Source organism: Parus major, chromosome 2 (assembly GCF_001522545.3).
Source record: "Parus major isolate Abel chromosome 2, Parus_major1.1, whole genome shotgun sequence".
NCBI lineage: Eukaryota > Metazoa > Chordata > Aves > Passeriformes > Paridae > Parus > Parus major.
In genome coordinates, this window is record NC_031769.1 from 86,591,821 (window position 1) to 86,617,341 (window position 25,521).

The 25,521-nt window shown below is 36.6% G+C and overlaps 1 protein-coding gene across 2 annotated transcripts in view; it reads right to left on the bottom strand.

The window, feature by feature from the left end:
• The window catches only part of MOCOS (molybdenum cofactor sulfurase), a 215,952-nt gene that overhangs the window by 40,193 nt on the left and 150,238 nt on the right, over positions 1 to 25,521 (bottom strand). For both annotated transcript variants that reach the window (XM_015619153.3, XM_015619154.2), the window contains one exon: positions 13,587 to 13,786. In XM_015619153.3, coding sequence (XP_015474639.1) covers positions 13,587 to 13,786 — 200 coding nt within the window. The remainder of the gene's footprint in view (positions 1 to 13,586; positions 13,787 to 25,521) is intronic.

Sequence of the window (25,521 nt, forward strand, 5' to 3'; positions counted from 1 at the left end):
ATATACCAATATACTGGTATAATTCAGTTTATCTTCTGTCTTGACATGTCAAGCTTCTATCCTCTGGTATCTCTGAGTTTCACTGTGTGCACGAAGCACCCTTAAAGTCACTATCTCAGGGGCTAGAAAACCCAAGCCTTCTGTTAGAACTTACTCCATGCTGAAATAATTTGATCTAAATAGTATTTAGCTGTGCTAAAAGCAGTTCAAACAGAGTTCTTGTTTTTGTTTTTTTTCATGTGTGGGGCATAAGGGTCTTTGCACAAAAATGTGCTGTATACAAAAAAATTCTACATTGCTATAGTGCACAAGTTCTCAAGCTCACATTTAAATGTGTTCTGTGCCACTAGTTCAGTTCAAAATAGTTTGATTCTCCAACAGAGATATAATCAAAATAACTCCATATATACAGACTTGGAAAGCAGAGAACACAATCAGGCCCAAGATCCCTATTGATGATTAATGCCTTGGAGAATATCTTGTGTTTAAAGCATGTTTCTCAAATTGAAGTTTTAGTAAAAGGCATCTGTTGAGAGAGACTCTTGTGGTGTCGCTAGCTTTGTTTTGTCAGAAGACTTTCTTCAGTGACACTTTCTTGACGTCTTTTTTCATTTAGATGAGAAAAGTTGTCATTCTGCCATAGCATGGTTTGTCATGGTGCTAGTGACTTGTGGGCGGATCTGTCGTTCTGTTAATCATGACAAGCAAGGCAAAAATCATGACATACTTCACTATTGAAATCGTACAGTGTTTGGGCTTATTTACTCAGTATACAAAAGCCTTTAAAATATATAATCTTTTTACTATTAATATTTTAAAAGGAATGTTCCTGGGGCAGCCTTGCTCATCAAAATGCATGTAGTGTAATATAGGTTCCATAACACATCTTCAAGGAATTGCAAACAAGATTTTAATATTTTTTAAAATTTTGTTAAATAAATTTTTACTATTCTTTAATGAACAGTAATTTCATTCTAGCCATGCAATTCAATCCTCACCTACAGTAATACTTTAACTGTAATATATATCCATCTGTACATTAGACAAGGACTACAGAGACATAAAAATCATGATCATTAGAGGAATATAGGAATTGTCATTCAGGAGAAAAAAGGTAAGTTAATAATAGCTTTAGTATTAACTGAAGTTTATTATCAGCAATGTGATAATGTGCACAGATTTTGGGAATGTGATGCACACTTTTTGCAATGACACCATGTAAAGAACCAGTAAAGGCAACACTAAAAATATCTATCCCTTGAAGAGATGCTTGGTTTTCCCTTGGACATAGGTTTTGATTTCTTCTCGTTTAGTTTCACCCTAGAAATGCATTACTTGGGGAGTTAATTTAATCTCTCTCTACAGTGCTACCACATAGCAAAACAAATAGAACATAAAACATCTGTTACAGTTATTTCGATGAAAAAAAGCTTCCTTAAATAAAGCACATCTTCAAAATTGCCATAAGGAGCAATAATGGATATTGAGCTCAGGGTTATGAACTACAGAACGTCACTTTCAGCTCTGTCTGTAACAGCGGAGGATGACTTTTGGGAACCAGAAATGTGTTCATCAATGAAGGCACAGAAGCATGAATGGTACTAATGGTAAGTACACAGCTTAATGTATTTGGATTGTTAGTTTTGGTGATTCCCTGGGTCTGATACTTGGAATTATTGTGCCTTGGTCTTTTAGAGATTAAAGACTACAATTAAAATGCAAAACAAATGTGCGAATCTTGCAGCATTTTTACTGATTTCATTCAGTGAGGACATGGTAATCAAGCCATCAAGCTATCTTAGAGTTCCTTCTGTCTCTCAGAGCCCCTTGGCATTCATTACCTTTTCTGAGGCTCCTTGCTGTGAGCCTGGCCCTGCAGATGCTTCACACCCCAACACTTCCGATGCCACATTCTCTTGATTTTTGACAAGCAAAATGTGCTTTTCACACTTCCAAGTCACGGTCTTCAAATTTAATAAAGATACATAAAATAAGTTTGCCTAAACCAGATTTTTAAAACAGTTAATTTTTTTTCCATCAGAGAGCTTTCCCTTAGTGTTGCCAGATTAATCAAATGCTCACATTTGGGTTTTTTTTTCATAGGGCTCTATCTGAAAAATACTTTTTTTTTTTTTTTTTTAATATAAAAAATATTGAAGTGGAGAGCTTTCACTTTAATGCATTACCCTACAGTAGTCCTCTCTTGGAAATATGGTATTTTAGTTGACACTCAGCTGGAAAGCTCTGAGAAGAAATGAGATTCTGGTCTGTTCTGCTTTCCCATTCCCTGTCACACAATGCACTGGTGACTTCTCTGTGCTTGCTAAATGACTGAGTTCTGCTAACCATTCACTTCAGGGCTTCTGGGGCTCTCAGTGAAACCTGTAAGCTTTTCTCTGGTTTCAGGTTCCATTGAAATAAGTCTGTGAATGATACTTGCTGTAGGTATGTATATACTAAATGATAATAAAGATTTACAAATGCCACATAATTTTGCATTATTCCTAATCAACTAAGTCTAAAACTCACTAAGAATGATGAATGCTTTAGAAACCCCTGCTGAATTCATTCCCATAGGTTGCAATTCTGCAGCTTTTATTCAAGCAAGTACATATTTGTGAGTTATCTTACTATCACAAGAACTATTCACAAGAATAAAGGAACTTTTTATAATATATTATGAAATGTTCTGAAAATATATATATATATATATATATATAATTCAATACTGGTAAGTACTGTCCTTCAGGAATTGGGATTAGGACTTCTTATTCTGCTTTCTACAATGCCAGTGCCCAAATACCAGGGCAGTTTGTCTGTCTGATGGATTTGCTCATTACAAGAATTTCACTGCACACCACTGATGGCTGGTTATAAAACAGGCTTCATGATGCTGTTCTCCACATCCACTGGTAAATTAATTCACTGATTCACGGCATGGAATTGGAGAGAAAGTAAGCTAGCTCTTTCTGTCATCCAGCATTTGACTGTGAAACGCTGTTGCTGATGCAAATGCATACTTAATCTTGTTTAATACAATTTAATAAGAAGTAGGTCAGAAGGAAAAAAAAATCAGCACTTGTTTCCAAATAATTTAGTGGGGGGGGAGGGGTCAGGATTTTAGTTGAGTTACAGTATCATTAACTGTTTTAACTGCATGGCTTTCTGCAATAAAGGCATTTTTTGCTATCTCAGAGAAAAAGTTTCAATGTGGGCAGATTCCCTCAGTATTGAGTAATCTGATCCTCTCCTTTTTGTCTCTAGTTGTTGACAATGGTTTAAATTAACCAAAGAGAGGATATATAGGGTATCTCTATTCCATCTTCATCCATTCATCACTTACTCTGACCAAAATCCCTTTCATAGAAGACAGTGAAGTATTAGACAGAGATATTCAAATTTACTAAAATTGTCAAGTTCAGTGTCCTGAAAATACTTGTTCAGTATAAATGCTATCTTATCAGGAACTTTACAGTGAATGTGATAATTTTCTCGGCTAGTTAAAAAGACAGTCAAATAGCAGGTAAGATTGCATGGGAAAGAAGCAGCCTGGAAATATTAGCATAATTCAAAGTATGTGGGTTGCCACTTGGCAGGAATTCTTACTTAGGAGATGCCATATACATAGTGAACCTCAGGTTCTTCATGCATAAAGGAGTAACAGTAATTTTTCATTTCTGAGAACCAGAAGCTAGAAGATTTCTTGGGGATAGGGTGGCTATAAAAATAAAATGAAACAATGAAACACAGTCTTGTTCATGGATGACCTAATATTTTTCTCAACTGCTTTTTTCTTTCCTGCTGTATATGCAAGTGAATTTGGCATGGACCTATTTGAACATATGTAAACTTCATGAGTCCAAGATCCAGCTATTTGAAATAGAACAGACTGATGAGTAAGCTAAACACCTTGGTCTTCCTTTGATTTGGTATCTTAATGATCACAGATCTCTCCAACCAATGACACCTTCTCTTCTGTTTGTTTGTTTGTTTGTTTTCCCTCCTATTCAAACTGCACCCATTGACAACATCTGGTTTGCTAAAATGATATCAGGGGAAGGATGGATTTCAGGAAGAAATCAAAGTAAAGGAACTTAAGCCTCTGTGGTTTCCTAATCGACTTCAACAAAGCATCCTCTTGCGAGTCATAGAAGAACATCTGGATCTCTCCATCCCATTAAGCATCCTCAGCTATTTTGTAGGCTAAAGGCTTTTGGTCAAATTGCTGCTAGTCAGAAATGTTGAAGCCAGAGGAAAACCACGCAGAAGACTAAGTTATAACTCATATCAAGAGGGATAAAGGGAAATGTAGCGGACTACTACAAGTGGGAAACAATGCCTAGGAATAAAAGTGTGCAGTGCATGTTACTGAAAGTGAGTGAAAAAGGTTTCATTCCTGTCATACTCAAAATCTTCTCCACCTTTTCCTCTTTCTTTTAAAGCACTTAAATTCTCTTCTGTCTGTATTTAACTCTGAAATCAGGGTTAATAGAACACAGGGAGGTTGTGGGGTCAAATTTCCATATTACTTTCATTACAGTCACAGGATCCTACACAGTGATGGGGAAGGGTAGAAGAGTGTGGGGACAGGAAGATGCAAACAAGGAAGCAGAGTAATAGAGAAGGTGGGGCCAGTCTCTTTTTGTCTTCAAAGGATTCAGATGTTTGACTGAAACTAGACATTACATGCATTCAAAGGCAGCTGATCTGCTTTTACCAGGATCAAGGACAAGGGAATCCAGTGGAAGCTGTCAAAAATGCAGTTCATTTCCTGTTACCATGTGGGTTTTTTCCACATTTCTCCCATATGAGAAGGTCTGTAGTTTAGAGACACAGTTTGGCCCTGTTGCCAAACAGAAAATATTTAGCCTCTCTCATTCATCTTGGATGCTTTCATCTGAACAACTATGAGCATCTTTCTTTTATCTCTTTTCGTTTCCTTAGCAACGTGCAAGGACACTCCAGAGAAACAGTGTCAGACAACACCTTCAGTCTAGTCTTTCATGAGGCTTTCTAACCTTGATCAGCTCTGATGTGCAGTTTAATAGTAGGCAATTTCAAGCACACTAACTCATGTGTCTTTGTCCCCCTGCAATGAGATAATACAGAAATAACTCAGTCTGTACTCTGTCACTACTACCTCAACAAGAAGAGAGCTTCATTACCTACTAATCAGGCTTGCATTTCCCACATTGAGCCTCTGAAGTACAGCACCTCCTTATGTTCAGTCAGTGATCAACCATCATGATTATGTTCAGACCTAAATCAATGATGCTGCCTCCTTTATTGCGAGCTCCTTTTTGCAGGAGCTGTCTTTGAGCACCCAGTGCCATGTCACAAAAGTAAAGATCCAGATTGTAATGACTTGCCAGTTTGAAGAAACAAAGTGCCATTTATTGATACGCCAGTGTGGTTTACTGCATTGCTGCTATCTCTCTGGTCCAAGACATCCACAACACAACTGGAAACTAATTGGAACCAAGGAAATCAGTATTTGTTCAACAGGAATCTTCACAACAATCTTTTTGTCCTTATAATCCTATTTGCATTCTATTGTGCTGGTCCATCTACCATTCCTGGCTTCCTGAAATCAATGGCAAAATCCATAGCTAAAATCAATAATGAGTAATCACCTCAGCAATTTTTAGGTAGCTACTGGGAAGATGGCCAAAAATCCCATTAAGCAAGTTAGAGAACATTTTTCTTTTCCTGAGTCATCAAAATTAATATAATGAGTGGTTATGCTTTTAAAAGCATTAGTGTAACTAGCTCAGAGTCATATGACCATTGCTGCAAAGCCATTCTTAGTTGGAATTAAAAAATGCTGGATTTCCATTTTCTGTGGCCCAGATGAAAAAATGCTGCACTTACAGAACTGAATGATTGTTTTACAACTAAAAAGAAACAGATTGAAAAAAACCCCAAAATTAAAAGGATTGAATATGAAAAGCAACAAAGATTCTTGCTTAATAACTTTCTATGAAAATTTATTTCAAATAGAACTGAATGTAGTTGGAGGTTTCCCCCGTCATTGCCCACTTTAACCTGTAGGGATGTAGTATGAATTTCCAGACAAGTACTGACAAGTAGTACCAGGCTCTGGTCAGTCTGATCCAATTGACCTGGTATCAACTTCCTGTGCATGGGAAATGCTGTAGCTAGTTGTTCTTTTTTCACTCCTGTAATTCACATCTTTCCATTGCTCTAATTTTATACCTATGTGTACAGTGGGCTGGAGATGATCTTCTAGTGAAACTAAAAATATTATCTAAGACACAAACAGCAATTCTTTTGAGAAATCTACCCACTCCAGGTATTGCCTGGTCCCGTTTATCAGGTGATGACAAACAGTGATATGAACTTGTATTGAACCAGCTGTGTGTATATACAAATGTATCCACCAGTTGAAATACGAAGATTTGACAGTATTTAACTTATTTTCTCTCCACTCTTGTGAGGTGACAGTAAATTGGGAAGATAAGGCATTGAATTCCTCAAAGTGACACTAAAAGCCTACAGCAGAAGGAGGGCATTTCACCTGGCTATTGTCGGGTCCTGGTGACTAACCTAAGTCCAACTAAACAATTCCTTAAGATATTACTAAAGGAAAAGCAAGCTTTTAAAAGAGAATATTGTGAAACCAAAGTAAAGGAAGTGTACTTACAGTACGAAAGCACTTCCAGAACTGGCTATCACGATGATATTTACCTAGAGCAGCTACCTTTTTGTGTATTTCCCATCCTGACTCACACCACTTTGTCCCATGTTACTTTTGTTTGCAGACCTGTCCTAATACAAGCAGATGGAATAACTTCTACCTGCATATACCGCTCTGTCTCTTCCCTCATCACACCTCACCCATACAACACTGCTTCATGCTTCTTGTCCAATTCTTCCCCCATCTTGGATGTCTGAAATCCTCTTTTTTTTCCTGCTTTTCTGCCCAAATTGGTGTCTCTTTCTTTGCCCAATACATGTAATAATGGACTTTAGCTGCAGTGTGAGAAATTTAGTTTAATTACTAGGAAATATTTTGCAGTAATGAATACAGCTAAGTTCCAGAACACATTGCCTCTGGTAAGAAAGGTTTAAGTAAAAATTACCATCCAATTCTAAGGTATATTTTTCTCCCGCTACATCTCAAACCACAGGGCTGCTAAGTTATTTACAAGACAATTCACTAACACAGAATGCTTTGGATACAGAGGGATAAATAGAGTTAAAAGGAAAACAAATTTTTTATTATTGGGGGTGTCTCATTCTGATTTTGCCTTCTTCAAGCAAGGTGCTAATAACACCAAAGTGGTGGGTTTTATCTCCGTATGGGCCATTTACTTAGGGTTGGACTTAATGATCCTTATGGATCCCTTCTAACTCAGAATATTCTGTGATCTGGATCTAAAGATTATACTCCTAACATATACTACTAGCAGAAAGAGGCCACCAGAGTACAGAAGGTACTCTGTGAGTACCTTCTCAGTGACCAGTACCAGTACTCAGTGAGTGGTCGGATGAAAGTGATTTGAGGCCACAAATTCTGATGGAAGACCCTGATCTTCACCCCAGAATGATAGAAAGCAAGGGAGAAAAGGAAAAACCCAGCAGTGGGTCATCAAGTCAATCCTTACATTACATTAATTCAAGGGTGGGTACAGGAGGCTGTAAAAATTGCTGCCATCTCTGAGAGCGCAATCATGTTGTGGTTGTTTGTTTCTTACCTCAATGAAATGCTTTCATTTGCTCTTCATTGCTGCAATGAAGGTTTTACACAGAGAAGAACCTGAGATTGTGGCTATTTCCTCTTGGTGCATGAAGGAAAGTGAGACACTGGGCACATGCCATAATAAGAGCAGTCATCAAACCGTTTCATAGATTTAAACTGAAGAGATGCCCACTAGAAGTTGCCTCTTGAGAAATGTTGATTTTTTCCTTTTAATTGAGAAATGGGTGAAGAAATTCAACTCAAAGTCTAGACCTCCCTTCTCTCTATCTGGATTGATAAGGGTGAGCCAGGACATGCTAATGTAGGTTCCTAGGCAAAACTGATTATAATCTGTGTAAGCAGGGTTCTCAGTCTTGAGAGGCAAAACTCATTCATATGCAACACTGTAGAAGAGCCTTCCTTAGGCAAACCAAAATGTTTACATTCTCTGTCTTTGGCAGCTATTCCTGTTATAGCAGTTTGTCTATCACACACAAGTGTGAAGTGGTAGGCAAGAAGGCTGAGACTGCTAATGGACTGATGCTCATTCCCTTCCTGACAGGATCTTTAGGGGACATGGCAGGCATATATGCACACCAAGGGAACTTTTGTAGGTAAGCCAATCACAGCAAGTTACCTGTGCTTAGGTTCAGGCTCCAAGCTAAGGAGGCAGTGTTAAAACGCAGAGTAGGGAATGATGCTGGTAATCCACAGCTAAAATGTGAAATGATGGCCTTTTCAAAAGACAGCCATGATGGTTTGCTCCTTTTAAAGCCTGTTACTGGCTCTATTACACACAAGAGGAGAAAAAAAATACTGTCTCAGAAGATCAGAGTAGAAAAAGAAGTTTGATAAAGGAAGGAGTATTTTTCACTACTGGCATGACACTGAACTGAAAGTTGCGGCTAGGTAAGATCTCTCTAGTGCATACAATTCAACAAATGTTCCAGGTAAAATTCCATCTGGCCATCTGTGTCTCCTACCTCTTTCCCTTCTTTTGGATTCCAAACTGACTTTATAGAATAAAATGTAAAGGGATTATAAAATCACTCTGCAATTAATCTGCTGAATATGCAAAGAGAATTTCATAGACCTCATCTCTCTGTCAAAACAAAGAGAAAATTTTATAAATTATATTAGCAAAAAGGATCTCCCAGAGCGGAGATGGTGATGTTTTTTCACATCTGCAAATGTGAAGAGAATATACAACAAAATTTGCACTTTGACCCAGTTTATAAGAAATGCACTTTTTTGTGTGTATGATTGTTGTCTCAAATCTACGTTGCTCTCTTATGACTCTTCCATCTGTTTGACATTCAAATCAGGTTGGACTTCATAGAGTCCTAAGTGAGTTTTGTTAAAAAAAAAAAAAAGATGGCAAGGATGCAAATTGAAGCTGAGTCATTGCTGTCAGTGTTCGAGAGGCTGGAAGAGACTTGGGAATGACAGAACACATGACATTCACATATGCTGAAGGCTGCAGATATTAATTACTAATAAATGAGCTGATGATTCTCTGTGTGAAGTGTTTTCTGCATTAGCTCAGCACCAGGTATATATCTGTAACATCATCTTTTTTGTCACATCACAAGCCCTCTTTAAAGTCTAAGGCTGATTTGCTTCTCCTTTTCTGGTAGCCTCACAAGGAAGCAGAAGATTGACAGTTTGCTGCTTTAACATCAACTCTTCTGTTTCTATCCTGCAGAGGTCCTTCATCTCTACCCCTGCACTTTAGCACCTTTCCAAATTACCAGTCTGTCATCTGTCCACACTTCATTAGCATCAAAAACTATAATGCTGGGGAATTATCCATTCTTGACTAGACAAGTATATATGAAGAAGCCATTTAGCAAAAAGGCCATCTTTATGTCCTGGGCCTGTCAAGTACTCATCATAATTCAACCCCTGTTCGTAACACGGGCTTTTTGATGCTGCAGTACAAATAAACACTTAACAAAATGACAGAGGTGCTACTTTAGAGGACAGGCATCTTGTGTGAAAAGAATACAGGTGTCCTCCCAAGTGATTTCCAGAACAAATTACTACCAATAGTAGTCCACAAGGCAGCTTTACTGAAGGAAATAATTTTCATGGAAAGTATTTGGTGCAGCTCAAAGGAGAAAATTTAATGCAGTTTTAGTGCTCCAAGATGAGAGATTTATGGAAATTTCAAAACTGTAGTAGTTTTATTTCTAGATAAAGAAATGTTTTGTGAAAAATCTAAATTAAAACCAAAGCTTTCCATTGACTATTGTTGTTTAGTCCACAAGTCCCTCTTATTTAATTGTTTTAATTACCATTTAGAGGAAAAAATCCTAAACTAGTAATTAAACTGTCAATTAAACCAATGATACATATAGTATAAAACACAAGTTTATTCCAAGTATAATATTCTAAGACATTCAACCATCACAAAGAAACATTTAAACAAAAAAGCAATAGCAATTCAACTAACTTGCATAATTATTTCACTCCCACACTATCACATCTTAACATCCAAATACTCTATATCATCTGTATTGGGACAGGAAGCTGTAAAAATTGCTGCCATCTCTGAGAGTGCAATCATGATGTGGTTATTTGTTTCTCACTTTAATGAAATGCCTTCATTTGCTCTTCAGTGCAATGAAAGGTTTTACTCAAAGATGAACCAGAGATTGTGACTATTTCCTCTTGGTGCAATTGACCCTATGCATGTAATTCAAGAATGTTTGTGTTTACTGGCACAATCTTGTCAGCTCTGGCAATTAAGCTGATAACACTGAGAAATGGATTTCAACCATATGAGCAGGTAAAAATAACTTTCTTCCCCATTACTACACAGATGAAAGACGTAATTTTTTTCTCTGTTTTCATTTTTCAGCTGTGGTATTACATGTCATGCATTTCACTACATGCCTTTCACATCCTAAATATCTTGGGTTTAGTTCAGAGTTTTGAATATCATGCCAATTATGCAAATCTTGAGGCTTAAATGTAAGCTTGGTATCCTCTGAAGACAGTGTCTACTTATGAATTCTTTCTTGCCAATCTCAAGTGTTCCAAATAAACTGCTCCAAACCTCCTCATAATATTTTCTCTGGAATCACTTGGTCATATTTTCTTTCTCGAGCTACCAACTGCTAATGTCCAGTCACACTGTGCCCTACAGTACACAATGGGAAAATAACAACTGCCAGTCAGAAAGGCAAATAGAACTGGTTTAATGCCTGGTTATAAGTAATTAATTATAGATGGGATATCATCCATAAAGAAATAGGATGTTCTATCATTTCTCTTTTAACATACAAAGATAACTTGAGTCATTAATTGGTGTCCACTAGTAGTAGGTATGCCAGACAGAAACGCCATCCAATTTTCACTTCATAAAAAAATTCCCAAAATGTTTTCTGGAAGCCTTCTGAAATGCTGTTCTGCTGACTGTACTGGATTGTATTTGGAGACTGCCCAGTGAATGCACATGAATGTGTAGATCATAGACATGACCAAAGCAGAGGACACTATTTCATTTCCAAACAATTAATAAAAGTATTGGAGTTAAGTTAGTAAGTTGTTTGATTCAAATAAAGCTATATAAATTTAGACATTCTTGCAGATATGAAGAGATTGTATTGTCAGTTTGATGAAGCTTACTTTCTGCTGTATGTATTTTCTTTATAATCATAAACAAGAAGTGTTGAGATGAAGAACGAGGGATGGAACCACCATGCTTTGAGATGATTTATTTCTCAAGTAGCCAGATAAGATGTCAGTCTCAAGGTGTGAGATTTAGAGGAGCAACAAGTCAGCCATAGCTCAAGGTAAACACGAGTTTCTTCTTTGCACAGCAATATATAACATTTTGGTCCAATAGGCCAAAGCTGGCACAAAACTTGTTTTCACTTATTAACCTATCACCTTTGCTTAATTTTGCTGCACTGCGTCTGTATCTTAACCAATAAGCTGACAGGTCACCTACTCATACACACACCTCAGTTATAGTTTCTAGATCCTTAGCTTACTCTGCAAGTCACACTATTACAGCTTAAACCTCAAACTATTTTACCTAATATAATTTCTTACCTGCTCTAGGCATATTCTTACTTATAAATATAGGAACATAAATTTATAATTTCTCAACTCAATGTCTGTGTACCTTCATCATTACATTAACCCAAGCTCTTTCCAAGGCTGCAGATCAAACCCATCAGCATCTGTGGAAGTTTCTATTTTTCCATTTCCAGCAAAGAAGCAGCAAAGGTTTTTCTCCCCCAAAACTTCTATAAGGTGTCTACAGAAGAATTTCATCCCATAAAGAAGCCAATTATATATATATGACACACTGTAACTTTGGAAAGAATAGTGCTTGTTAATTTCAAAAAAGTCATTAAATTGCACATTATCTTAATTAAACAAAGTAGTCAATCAGGCACTGCAGATGAGACTGGGATGCATTTGAAAATTTTATAGTTCTTCATTCCAGATACACTAGAAATTTTCAGAATCTGGTGAACAGCACAATCCAGGTGATACAGACCAATAAAAATGCTTTTTATGAGCAGCCACTAAAGCAAACAGGCACAATGGATTCATAAGACTATGAAAGAATTTTTAATTTGAGGGTACAGTTGAGATCTAAAAAGTGAAACACTGATCAGCCAATATTACTAAGAAGTTGTGAAAAACAGATATCAGAATAAAGATTTTGATTTAAATCAAAGAACAGAAGCAATATTGAAGTGTTTGGGGAGTTTTACAAACTCAGTTGTGTTAATATCTCCAATCTTTTCTCAACATTGTCACACATATTGAAGGCTACATAAATTACTAATTAATTCCAAAAATGTGGACTGCTTTGAAATGAAATGATGGTGAACATTTGCTGCCATTTGGTAGAATTGTCTACAAAAGATGAATGTGAAGAACTTACTGAGTACTCTACATTTGGCCATCCCATATTCATCTGGTAAATGCCTTAAAAAATGTAAGACTCCACACTCGCAGGCTAAAAAACAAGTGCTTTACTTCTGTTGTCCCTAGTGAGAAATGGATCTCTTCCTGTATTTTTGTAGACATTTCTCCATGCTCCCCTCATTATCCTATTCTCTCAGGAAGCCAAGGAAAAAAAGCAGAATCCAGTAAAATAAGAACACTTGCTTTTCTGCCTTCTGCTGGTGAGCAAGCGAGGCACTGTCCCCTATGTGACCCACAGCCTACACGGTGCACAGACACACACACAATTGTGTCACTCTCTGCTGAAGGGAAAAAAGCCTAACGAAGATTCATCTTAAAGATACCTGGTATACTTCATGGATAAAGGCTACAAAAAGCTGCTGAGAAGGACAGCATCTAAAGATTTCGAGAGCTTGAATCTCATTCTTTATACTGATCATTCAACCTTGTTCCATGGTTCCTCAGGAACATTATGAAAATGTAATTGTTACAACTGAAGGGAAAAGAGAACTCCTCTTTCATTGCAATATTCTGAGATCAAATTTCACTTGTATGTCAAAGCTCCAAGGCAGTCTCTTCATCAGCTTTTCCAGATTTGCTCTTCAATTCCCAGTTTTAAGTACTCTAGAGAAGGAAGCCAGCAAAAAATCAAACTGCCTAGTCAATGTATCCTGTTAAAACAGCCCACTTCCAAGCATCCTATTTGTGGAGTAATAAATATGTAAGATATTGCCTCTGGCTATTATGTATTTTGTGTTGTGCTAGCACTATTTATTGGATTCTCCTTCTACTGTTTTGAAAATTGTGTGTATATACAGCGCAGAGGTATGAAAAAACAAACCCAAAACCTCAGAAAGAATTACAATGAATAAAAAATTTCTTTTAGGATAAGGGATTCATCATGAACATCTTTAAAATGCAATAATAAACTCAAGACAAGAGAAAAACATACCTGTGAAAAGCCGAGCACTTCTCCATTTTCATCGAGCACATTAAAATTAATGATGGGACCTTGGACTTCAGGATTGCTGAAATCTGTGTCACTGTAAATACGTACTACAGGAGCCCCATTGGCATATTTTAAGTTAGAAAGCACAGTATAGGTGTAGTGAGCTAATGCAAAGGTATGCTGTTTTATTTGCTCCATTCCACCTACAAAAGAAAAGTGCACATACATGTCAGGTGCATTATTTTTATGGCAATGTAAAAAAAATGATGATTTTTTCAGAATGTTGTAGTGTGAGGCAATTAACACAAAACGGGTAGTTCTGAGTTTCTTTAAATGCATACACAATTTTCAAATGTTTCTTTCCTCATGTAGAAGTTTCAGAAGTACTATTGCATCAATAATTTATCTATAGTTAATCTACTGTAGAAAAATAAAGTTTCACTGAAATGGTTTACAGGAATTACAAGATTTATAGTTTCAGTCCATACATAAAACTAGTATGTTCTGGTACAAATAAATTGAAAAACAAGTTTTTCTCCAGATCTAACTTTGGAGATAATGGGAACATAGCACAGAAAATAAACTGTTATGTCTGAGATAAAATAAAAATAATAAAATTCTAAATGTAACCACAAAATAAAAGTGTTGTTTTACAAGGAATTTTCTTAAATAATGAAGAACTACTCTTATAAGACTTCTTCCTGTAGAAGAAAAAAGGACATTGTGAATGCTTCTTTGACTACATACATGCAATACAGGGGCTCAAGAGAAACTATGCAGACAAGGTTTCACAGAACCTGGCCTGGAAAAACATATAGAGATTTTTATTTTTTTTTTTGCTACACTGTGCAGTTTGTAAAAGAGAACTGCAGAGAATTCCTGATGGATAGAGGTCTCTTCAACATCTCTGCTGTTTGAGGAGAGGTTGTGTCTTTGCTAGATGTCCCTATTAAAGAAGCTTCCAATTTGCACACTGTGCACTCCATGATGGTGGGTCCACATCATGTGCAAAGAACAAATGAAGGTAAAGAATCACCAAAGACCTCTTGAAGTAGAAGAGCATTTTTCTTTCTGGGTTTTAGACCCAGAGTATTTTCTATAAAGATGAGTATCTTATTTGAGGCTCACGAGCATGTTTCACATTTTATTTTACCTTTTGTTCTTAATCTTTGTAACTATGAATCTCACTTACTTACTTCTGTGCATATTACTTTTATATCTGAGTATCTGGAAAGTTCCACACTTGAAATTTTGTAATCTTGTTGACTTCTGTGCTTTTATTCGTAAAAAGACTGTGCCATTTATGTATGTATATAAAGGAAAAAAAAAAAAATATATATATTTCTCCTGACATGCAGAAGAACTGCAGCAGCATCCATTAATTCATTTTTTTTTTAGTTTCTGTATTATGTGCTATCTCCTTAAGATAAGCTGGGATAGCATATGTTAAAAGCATAGTAACAGGTTAGATAAAAGGTGAAAGTACATTTTTTTTTGTGCTGAAGAATAATAAAGAAGAAGAAGATAATTAATGAGATTCTAACACGCAAAGCACTTGAAAGGAAGCATGCCAGAAGCTAATCAGTGCAATTTCTAGATGTTAGCCACAGTAAACTTGGCAAGCATCTCTAGAACATTTTGGTCTGAAAGATGATTTGTATTTTCAGAGTCTCTGAGAATAAAAGATTGACTAGTCCGAAATGTCCTAGTCGTTGGGTAGAAGTTGAGCGTTGAAATAGAAAAAAAATGAACCAAAACCATTCACAAAAAAAGTTTTTTCTGAGCATTTGCCAGAAAATAACTGTCTTAAGAGAAGTGACTGACTTGTCAGCTTCTGAGATGTGTCTAATCTCCTGATTCAGAGCTTTTCCAAACTGACAGGAATCTTTTAATAGAAGATTAAACTACTGTCCTTGTGCCTGGTTGAAGAAATCTCTTATTCAGAAATTTCAGTCACTCATTCACAGCAATCATCCTGCTATCATTTCTATATTGTTTTCAGTTATTCTCCTTTAAAATTTCTTAATCACATTTCCTTGTTCATTAGTGAGAAGCTGATGAGCCTTTTAATTATTTATTCTGACAAATCCAAATGCAATAGCCTGCAGTTTCTTTCCTGCTCTGTGATTGGAGAAAGGAAGCTGTGTTGCCAGGGTCCCATATTTTTAAGTAGCAGAATAGGTGGTAATTAGGTCTGATGTCACAGAAAACCTTGTGGAAAAACTGCCAACAATCTGTAATTTATTCTGACAGAAAAAGGGATACATTCAGAAAATAGCTGTGATTTATTTTTATTTTGTTCAACAAAATCATCTATGCTGTGTATTACATAAATCCAGTGCTTACCTCATCTCCCTTCTAGGGACAAGAATGTGAGCAAGAGAAAATAAAAACCAGAACAAATCTCTGTTTGAGAATAAAAGTAGTAACACATCATAAGCCTTTTGTAAGACTTAGAATTTGGAAAAATCATCGATACTTCACCTCAAGAAGGTGCTAGGAAGGATTCAAGTTCCCTGACTCCTTCTCAGTTTAGAGATTTTATTCCTTACTGCTGCATTATTTCATTAAAGTGAATTGTATCTAGTTGCTCATAAAAGTTATTTTAAAATTAGGAACAATTTATGCATTCTGTAACTTGGATCAGAATTAATCCCATGTCTAAATTACATCAGATGAAGTCTATCTAATACCATCTTGTATTTATGTGTGTAATGTGTGTAGGATTACCTCCAGCACAAAGACTACTCACAGTCCACAATTTGCACTCATCAGTGACTTCCTCCTATAGCAGAACTGTAAGGACTTCTCTATTAAAAGGGAAACTTCTGCATTTGTGTGGATTAATATGCCTCTTATTACTTTGTCTCCATGTGCATTTTCTGACATTACATTAAGCCAGACATGATCATTCAATTAATTCTTCTTCCCAGTAGCACCAGATTTTTCAAACCAATTATTGCCCCAATGAATGCCTTGTACTTTTGCAGTGGTAAACTTTTTGAGAAGAAGAAATTGTGACAAAGCAAGCTTGTGCTTTTGTGTACAAACCTCCTTGCCAAAGTATTCTAGGAAACCTGTGGAGATACCGTTACATCTCATATTGCTGTTGTATGTTTGCACAAGACAGCATTCTGATAGGTCAGCACCTGCCATCCCATCTTATACTTCAGTCTGGATATTGTTAGAGAAAGTAATACTGTTCAAGTATGGAAAAGTCAGAGTGCCACTGATAGTAAAAGATTTTAAAATCATAGAAAATTCGGGGAGTTAGAAAGAAAGTTAGGATTGGCAAGCCCTGGAAAAAGTGTTAAAAGTAGGCCCTGGGAAATGTTAGGCCTTGTGCTTGCTAAGATCATGTGAAACTGCACCTGTGAATAATCATGTATCATATAAATGATACAACTGTTAGATGTGATTAGATATAATTATTGTTTAAAGAACATGAGGAACAATGTTAGGGGGTTGAGAGGGATCACAAGAAATTCATGCTTGGGTAAAATCAATGTATACAATAGAACAATGTAAGTTTAATAATTAATATGTAAGTTATATAATGATAGAGTATAAAACATGTTCAGCTCAAAACCAAGTCGGGTCAGATTTGGGTATGTGTACCCCTGACACCCAGAGCTCTTCAATAAAGCACCTTCATATAATCATTCCATGATTATGTGTGTTCCTGAACACTAACACCACCGCACTGGATATCTCAGAGAGAAATTTATAATGTCAGCTTTTCCATAGGAATTTCATGTGTGCAGATGCCTCTCCACAGAGACTGTGGGACAATTAAGTCATCTGGGAGAGAAGAAGTTATGTCACACATACAAAGAAGGTACAAACTATGTGCATTCAAACTATTCACAATTATCTTGTCTTGACTGGTGATAACATCTTGTATTTGCATTTCTTCTGTCTTGTTAGCTGCTTGTTGCAAAGTAGAATGAGATTTTATTTTTCCAGTGGAATTTTATCAGATCAGAGAGGTCTGAGATATAGAGATGTCCAATAAGAATTCAGTGAAAAACAATTCTGAGTTAGCAGGGACCTGGTTTTATATTACATAATGGCACACATGTAATGGCATATTGTCTCCTCTCTGAAAGAACCAGGATTTCAGAAGCCCAAATGTTCAAATGTATGCTCTTCCTGAAAGAGCTGTAGACAAATAGGCATATGTCAACACCTATAAAAGATATTGAACAAAGAGATTAAGATAAAGCAGAGACTGGAAATGAGCCTCTAGAATGAAAGCTCTGGTGCTTAAGGTTTTCAGGCTGTACTCAGAAACCTGTGTGATCTGCATTCAAATACATTTTTTATCTCAATTATTATGAGAAGCTAAATATTGGAGATAAGGAAGAAGAGAAACATAAATATAGTTATTGTTCTAATTCGGTGTGAAAAAGATACAGAAATTGAGGTTTAAGGATGACGAATTCCCTATCACTCCAGTAAATCCAATCTCACATATATGTTTGGATAAGAGAAATATCAATCTGATTCACTATTCATCAGCATCACCTAATAGATAGCAGCAAGTCAGGGAAATAATGAGCTGAAATCTCAGCAAACCAATCAGCAGGGAGTGAAACCAAGATATAGCCACCGTCTACTGAATCCCAAATGAGACAGATCACAACGCAGGACTGGTGAGTCAATGTGCTAATGAAGCCATGGAACCTGGAAATGCTGTCAAACAGGACATTTTGGTGTCCTTCCTTCGCTTCCTCCAAGAAACGTACATAAAGTTAACTTCTGAGCTTTTTTTGGTGTTCTTTTCTGCATAGAACTGGATGCCTCTGGCTGAGGTCTGTCACCTATTTAGTGTTACTTTTCCCACAAAATCTCTTGCGGATGACCTTGCTAACAGTAATTTTTTGTGAATTTGAGTCCTTCAGCTATAAACCACATTAAACGATGTATTCTAACCACTTTAGAATTCCTGTTTTAAACAGAATGCTGCAAACATGAAAATGAAATATTCTTAGGATGATCTAACTCCCTTCCCCCAAAGTGCAACCCTGAAATGTTATAAATACAAGAAAAGAAAATAAAGAGAAGAAAATATAATCAACTTGATAAATCATCCCTTGATAGAGCTTCTACATTTATCAAAAAAATATTAAATATACCCATTCCTGGTAAGTTTTTCCCCCTAAATTATGAGAACAGCTGCCCTAAGAAAGACCAAATTTAGCTACTGCCTGTTTCTCAGAGTGAGGAGCAACAGATACCTAGAGGAAAAAATATATGCAAAAAGGTATGTAATTTCTAATTAGCTACAATTAAGTAAATAATATATATATATATTAAAAAAACCCTAAAATATAAAAATGTCCATATGGGTTGGCTAACAGAACTAAGGGTATAAAAGCCACTCAGGGAACTTGAACATTACAATTAATACATTAACATTTCCTTGGTGTCAACAGAAAAGAGCTCCTCTGATGTAAGACAGCTGCAATAATGGTCATAACTGTTACCAAAATCTCATTAATTTAATTCAAAATAAAGCACTATAAATGGTTTACCACCCAATTTATAAAAATATCTATCATCCACACTCACAGAAAAGCCATAAGGCATGGACAGATTGCAAACCCCTCTTTCACTCTGACTCACATGATCAGTTCAATCAGCTTGATCTACAAAACACAATGAAATAAAAATTTGGGGAACACAAAGTGGGGTGGAGAATGACTGTTTCTGCAGCTAAGGTGACTGCATTTGACAGCAAGAAGGGTAAAACCTTTGTCCCCATTTGTCACTGGTACTTCTAAAAAAATAATGTCTTCTTTCTAAAGTTAAGATGTAACAAAAAGAATTGCATAAAAAGAAAATTTTGTTATGAAACTATGGGGTTTTTTTCCCTGAAAAATACATAATATGGTTTGAAAGTACATAATCAAATGGCAAGAATCCATTTCACAAGATCAGTGTCCAGACTGAAATTGTAGATGGACTCCTGCAACTTAATTATGTATTTTCTGTGTGTCCAAAACGAGATCCATGTTACACTCTCAACACAACTAAATCCACGCAGAATTCAATGGGTAATAGGGGGACCTTTTACTCTCTCAACACTAATTCTTTGCATAATAGCTAAAATCCTTTTATTTTCCTCCCTCTCCCACACCATCTCAATAGTTTAAGACTGTGGGAAGCAACTGCTTAATCCTCTATTCAGAATGTTATGCTGAAACCAAACATGAAACACATATTCGGTGTTTATCTTAATGAACAGAAGGCTCTTTGATGCCCCATCTCCCACTTCTTTAGAGCAGCTAATTCAAGCTCTGTTTTCACACAGTGAGGGGAGTTTGAAGTCTCTGTTCTAAATAAAATGAGCAGCACATTCTGAAAGAAGCAGCTCCTAATTTTCAAACATTATAATGAGGAATACTTTGCCTTTTTTAAAAATTTCTTGGGAGTTGCATGAAAGCGGGGAAGTTGTACATGCCAGCTGTCTGACTCACTTTTAGAATAAATATTTTAATTACAGGTACAATTCAATTTTGGTTAAGTGCTTATTAGACTAATAGCTATCCAATAATTCAAATAAACTCCAGGTAACATACATTTAATTTACTGTTTGCTATTAAGAGGTTTCTTTTTTTTGGGCCAGGGGAGGGTATGTATTTCTGTCCATCCTTTCTTTTCTTCCATATGCCCGTGCCATACTCTTAGCAGAGGTAATAATTTCAGGATGACTTTTCAAACCATAAAACTAGTTACATAAAAGATGGCTGGGGAGTCTTTCTCAAAAAGGCAGAGTGCCTTGCACACCTCATGGAAGCAGCATTCAAACTGCATCTCCAGAGTGCTGGATGACACGAGCCCACAGAGATTTCTGTGAGAATAACAGAATCACCCCTAAAAGTATGTATTTATGTGATATCCACATTTTACCTCTAGAGGCTTCATCTCCCAAGGTTTTTCTCAGTCCAGCAGAACAACTTCTGCTTATGGTTCTCTCATCTTAAGGATGAAATGCAAGAGAAGGTTGTACTATAAAAGCACATGAATTCTCCTGGCAGCTGTTAAAAACCTGAATGTTACATACAGGCCTGTTTTCTGCTTTATTACGAAACGTCTCTGTCCTTTGTTTAATGGAGTCTGCTATGCACAGTTCCTTGAAGTCAGCATGTGGAAGCCTAACTGCTGCTTGTTCCTTGGAATTTTTAACTCTGCACAGCTAGTCTGATAATATAAGGTAAAGCATAAAGCTCTTTCTATGTCTCACAGCTATATCATGGGAATCTAGAAAATGTAAGATGAGGCACTAAGTCTTATGTTTTCCAACTAGCAAATAAGACTAATTTGACCCTGGTTTTGCATGAACACCTATTTATTGTTTTTTAACTTACTTAAATCAGGAGCAACTTTCTAATCACTGTAATACAGCTGGAGGAGAACCTTCGTCATCTGCTCAGTTAAACTGATACTATCATCAGATCTGCAGTTAATCTGAATTCTTACAAAAAAAACCCACTTTTCTGTAAGACCCAGCCACCAGGGCTACTTGACTGTATCATTATTTTCCAACATCTCTACAGTTTTGTGGGTTGTTTGTTCTCCTTTTCCCCTGAGGGGAAGTGCACACCAATGGATACAAACAACGTGTGCCAAAAATTGAATATAAAGAAAAATACAAATGTTGGGGGTGGGGGGTTGTGGGAGGAAATTTTCCCCTCAGCATCAAGAGAAACCCTTTAAAACATTCTGAAAACCCTGACAGTTTCCTACTTTTCCTTCTTAAGATGACAGATCCCAATCTAAAGCCTTGTTAGGATATAAATTGGTTCTGCTTCAAAGCTTACCCTGCCTGCATTAGGTGAAGAAGAGTGGCTAATGCTGTGCCCAGAACTCACACCCATTGCTTTGACTCTGCCTTCCTAGAGGTTTTGTATTAGCATAACATTTAACATAACATTTTGCAAACCTTCTGTTAGTGAAATACTTTGGTGTCCCAAGGCAGCATATTGATTTGCAGTACAGCTTTTTCCTTCCTCATAATTTTGGCTGGACACCTTTCCTCTTTTTCTTTGACTTGCTCTGAACCAAAGCTTTTACTTCCAGTGTATGAAGTAGTGGGGATGCTCCATCTCTGCTCTTGTGCAGCCTTTGTATCTTGCTCTTTCTAAGGCTCCACAGAACTTTCCCATCACAGCAATACAGAAAATATCACAAGTTCATTTAATTAAACCAAGAATAACAGTTCATTAAAAGAAAAGTTTCCAGAGGACAAATCTTAAAGCATGATGCTGAATAGTGATGGAACAAAGAAAAAAAAATATCAATTTTCCCATTCTCTTTTTGTAACATTCAGGAATTTAGTAAATTAAATAATTTAGTAAAGTAAACATTCAGGAGGTTAGTAAAATAGTTTCTATCCACTTTTATGAAAAGAACAACATTTTTCTCAGTGAAATTTTAGATTTATTGATATTCATAATTTTTTAATAGCCTTAAAAGGTGCTTTGCCATTTGTTTTGCATTCTCAGACTAGGTCTCTGCTGGTACTGTTAAAATAATAATAATAATAATAATAATAATAATAATAATAATAATAATAATGATAGCTACCATGGAAAGAAGGGTGTCATTAATGAAACAGTTGTAATAAAGCAAATACAATCAATTATAAAAACTGTCTTGAAATTTCTCTAATTTGATGTCTTAATCATTAGGAAGCATGCAGTCAATATTAAGAAGTGCTCTCAATTCTGGAACCTCATGCTAAACTGAATCACGCCAGGGCTTCTCCCAGGCTCTTTAACCAGGCTAATGTTGTTTAAGTAATTATCTACACTAACACCACAAGAGAGACCTATGGCTAACATATAATCTGCCCTGAGGTCACAACATTTAAATCAGTCACTGTTCTTGTGAAGACCAAAAGGTGACCCACTGACACACCTTCCCTCCTGTGGCTGTCTTTTCTGACTGGACGTAGCAGACTCAGACCTCTTGAAGTTCATTGCTGAGTCTGGGAGATGTGTGAACACACAAAACACTTCACAGACAGTGAAAGGAAAAACTGAGAGCAAAAAGTGGCTACTTTGGCACATACTCCCAAACAGGTTTCAGCAATGATGTTATAGTTCCAGCCTCACTTCTCAAGAGTTCATGCAATAAAAGTGAGATGCCAGTACTTCTTAAAGTATAGCCACAGCTGTGGGATGCTCAGAAATCGCTCAATCACTGTGCAAAAACAGCACCAGTTTTTTTATAGGCAGAATGTCTTGCAGTTTTGGCTGGCATAAATTAACTGTTCTGATCTTCTGAAACCCACTGCACCTAGAATATTGTGTGGTTTCCAAGTCAAGGGGTTGCTGAGCAATAAGAAAGTGTTCTGGATCAAGACTGAACATTTGTAATTTTGTAAGCATGGAATAGGTATTTTACTCAACTCTAAGTTCAAAGAGCAGGTCTACTAAACAGAAGACTAGAAGAGAAATCTATGGTAGAAAATGTTTTTTTAAGGTAGAAAATATTTTTAAGTAATTTATTGCAGTTTTTGGTTCCTTCTGAAGACTGTAGGTAGTGCGCTTCTGAAAAAAATAACCACTCTTGGCCTTACATCAGCTTTAATAAGCTATAACACCATAAATCAGTCAAAATCTGTACTTCAGATTCAGTTCAGAAGAGTTGAAGACATGAGCAATTCTTATGTGCACCACTTGCAGTCTCATGCTGTAAATCAAGCTCTATGGTGAACTCGAGAACTGCCTCTGAAGACAGACTTGGGCAAGGTTAAAAGAAAACACTGATGCGAGCAAGGCACTGGTGAAGGATGAGTGCTGCCAACACAGAGGAAGCCACTGACAGGGAAAAGAAGCAAGGCAGCATGCACTGAGGAAGCCCTGGCCTTTTCCCATGGCAGCCCATTACATTATGAGCTCTGCAGAAGGAAGACAAAAAGAGTAGGAGCAGCTGCAGTTCTGTCAAATGAGGCACTTTGCAGTTAATATGTAAACAAATGGCTTTAAAAAAAAACATTTTCCTCATCATTTCTATTTCAGGTATTTTTGCACCAGCAAGCCTATAGAAATGAAGGTCCAGCTCAAGGCACTGTTCATAAAATTACATTTTTAGGTAACAAGAAAAAGGCAAAACAGCAAAGGTTCCCTTCCTACAAGTTAGGGATGAAGCTACAACACTCATGAGATGTGGAGGGGCTCAGATTCACTTATGTCTTCCCTTGAGGGTCTTAACACTATTTTTTCACCACCATAACAATAAACCAATATATTTTACTTCCCTGGTTTCTTTGGAGCTCTCAGTTTTTGGAATGCTTTTTCTTAGATCCACCAAAGTGGTGATGGTGGCTACTGCTCCTTAGACTGTTCTATGAGATTAATATTTTAAGATGTTAAAGAACACTATCAGAGCTAATGAAGGAAAACATCAGAAACAACAGCTCTTCTTGTGTTGTTTTTTTTGTTTTTTTCTTTTTTTTGTTATTTAGTATTACCTGCCATGCATTTCTTTCTTTTATGCAGCATATTTTCCAAAGACATCTATAATGCCTTTATTTGTAAATGGAAATAATCAGGGGAGAAGCAATTTAAGGAAAAAAAAAATACAGATAATCCTTATTACTTTTCTTTTCATTCTTGCCCCATGAAGTACAGTCTTACTATTGTAAATTAAAAGTATGACCATGAAAAGAGCTTCTATTTAAAGCATCATGAAAAGAAAACCCTCAGAAATGACTCACAGAGTATATGGCAAACAGGCACTGCCACTACTGTTGGCAAAGAAAGTTGGCACAACTTAGCTCCGTGACCTTTGACTACGCAGAGGTGCTGCACAACACAAGATATGCAAATGCCATACTCAAAGCAAAGAATCTGTTTTCATACCTTAGCCTTGAATTACAAAACTTGTTGATGAAATATATTCATCTCTTTATTTTTTTTTTTCCTTCTAGAAAGGTGCTTAACTCAATACATGAGATAATTTGAATGGCTGCAGTGGCACACAAGACACCCTTGTAGATAACATTGTCTTAGTTTGGAGTCTCTAGCTGACCAGTAAGGAGTCCTGGTTTGCAGCTGAAATGACTTAAACCTATTAAAGATTACTATTTAGTCTATTTCATTTATTATGTACAACAGATATTCTTGTCTGAATTGAGCTAACCAGAATGGCTGTCTCAGGCTGCTCAAGATTCTAATATTTCTTGACTCTACCTCTCTAATATTTTATTGACTCAACCTTTCTGGCCTCAACAAACCTCTGGTGGTCTTACATAACTAGGAGAGGATCCCATAGGAATCCACCACCCTGCTGAGGGACTTTGCAGGAGAGAGAAGGCACCTAATTCAAAGCAGTAGCAAACTTCAGACCAATTAGAAGTGGAATGATTAATCAAACTCTTCAAACATTTGACTGCAAACCCAACAGGAAAACTGGCTTTAAGAAGTGTGAATTTAAATGCATGGCAATGCATTTAAAGGCTGCACATGCCAAACATTAGTGTGGTTGCATTTCATGCAGAACTAGTATATTCACTTACCTCTCTTAAACCCTTCTGCCTTCTTGGATATGGTAAGGTAAGGGGGAAACAATATGCAAACCACCAGCCCTATTTCCTTTAACAAGAACAGTGACAGTCCCACAGTTTTGTCGGTTCCCATCTGCAAAATCTTTTACTAATAGTGGCATTTTCCCATGGAATTCCTCAAAAGTTTTAAGAATTCAAGAACATCATCAGTGTTTATTATAAATGGTTTGAATTTACTGAGCAGTTTTCAACAGAGAAATTTTACTAAATCAGTGAGACCAAAAGGCAACTGCGAGGACATCAACCGTAGTGTGTTGTTATAGGATGGCCCAAGGCGACAGGATCAGATGAAGCATTTACCAGATGATGTAACCTTGGACTGTGATATGACTTCCCAACTCTTTTCCCTTTCATTATAAT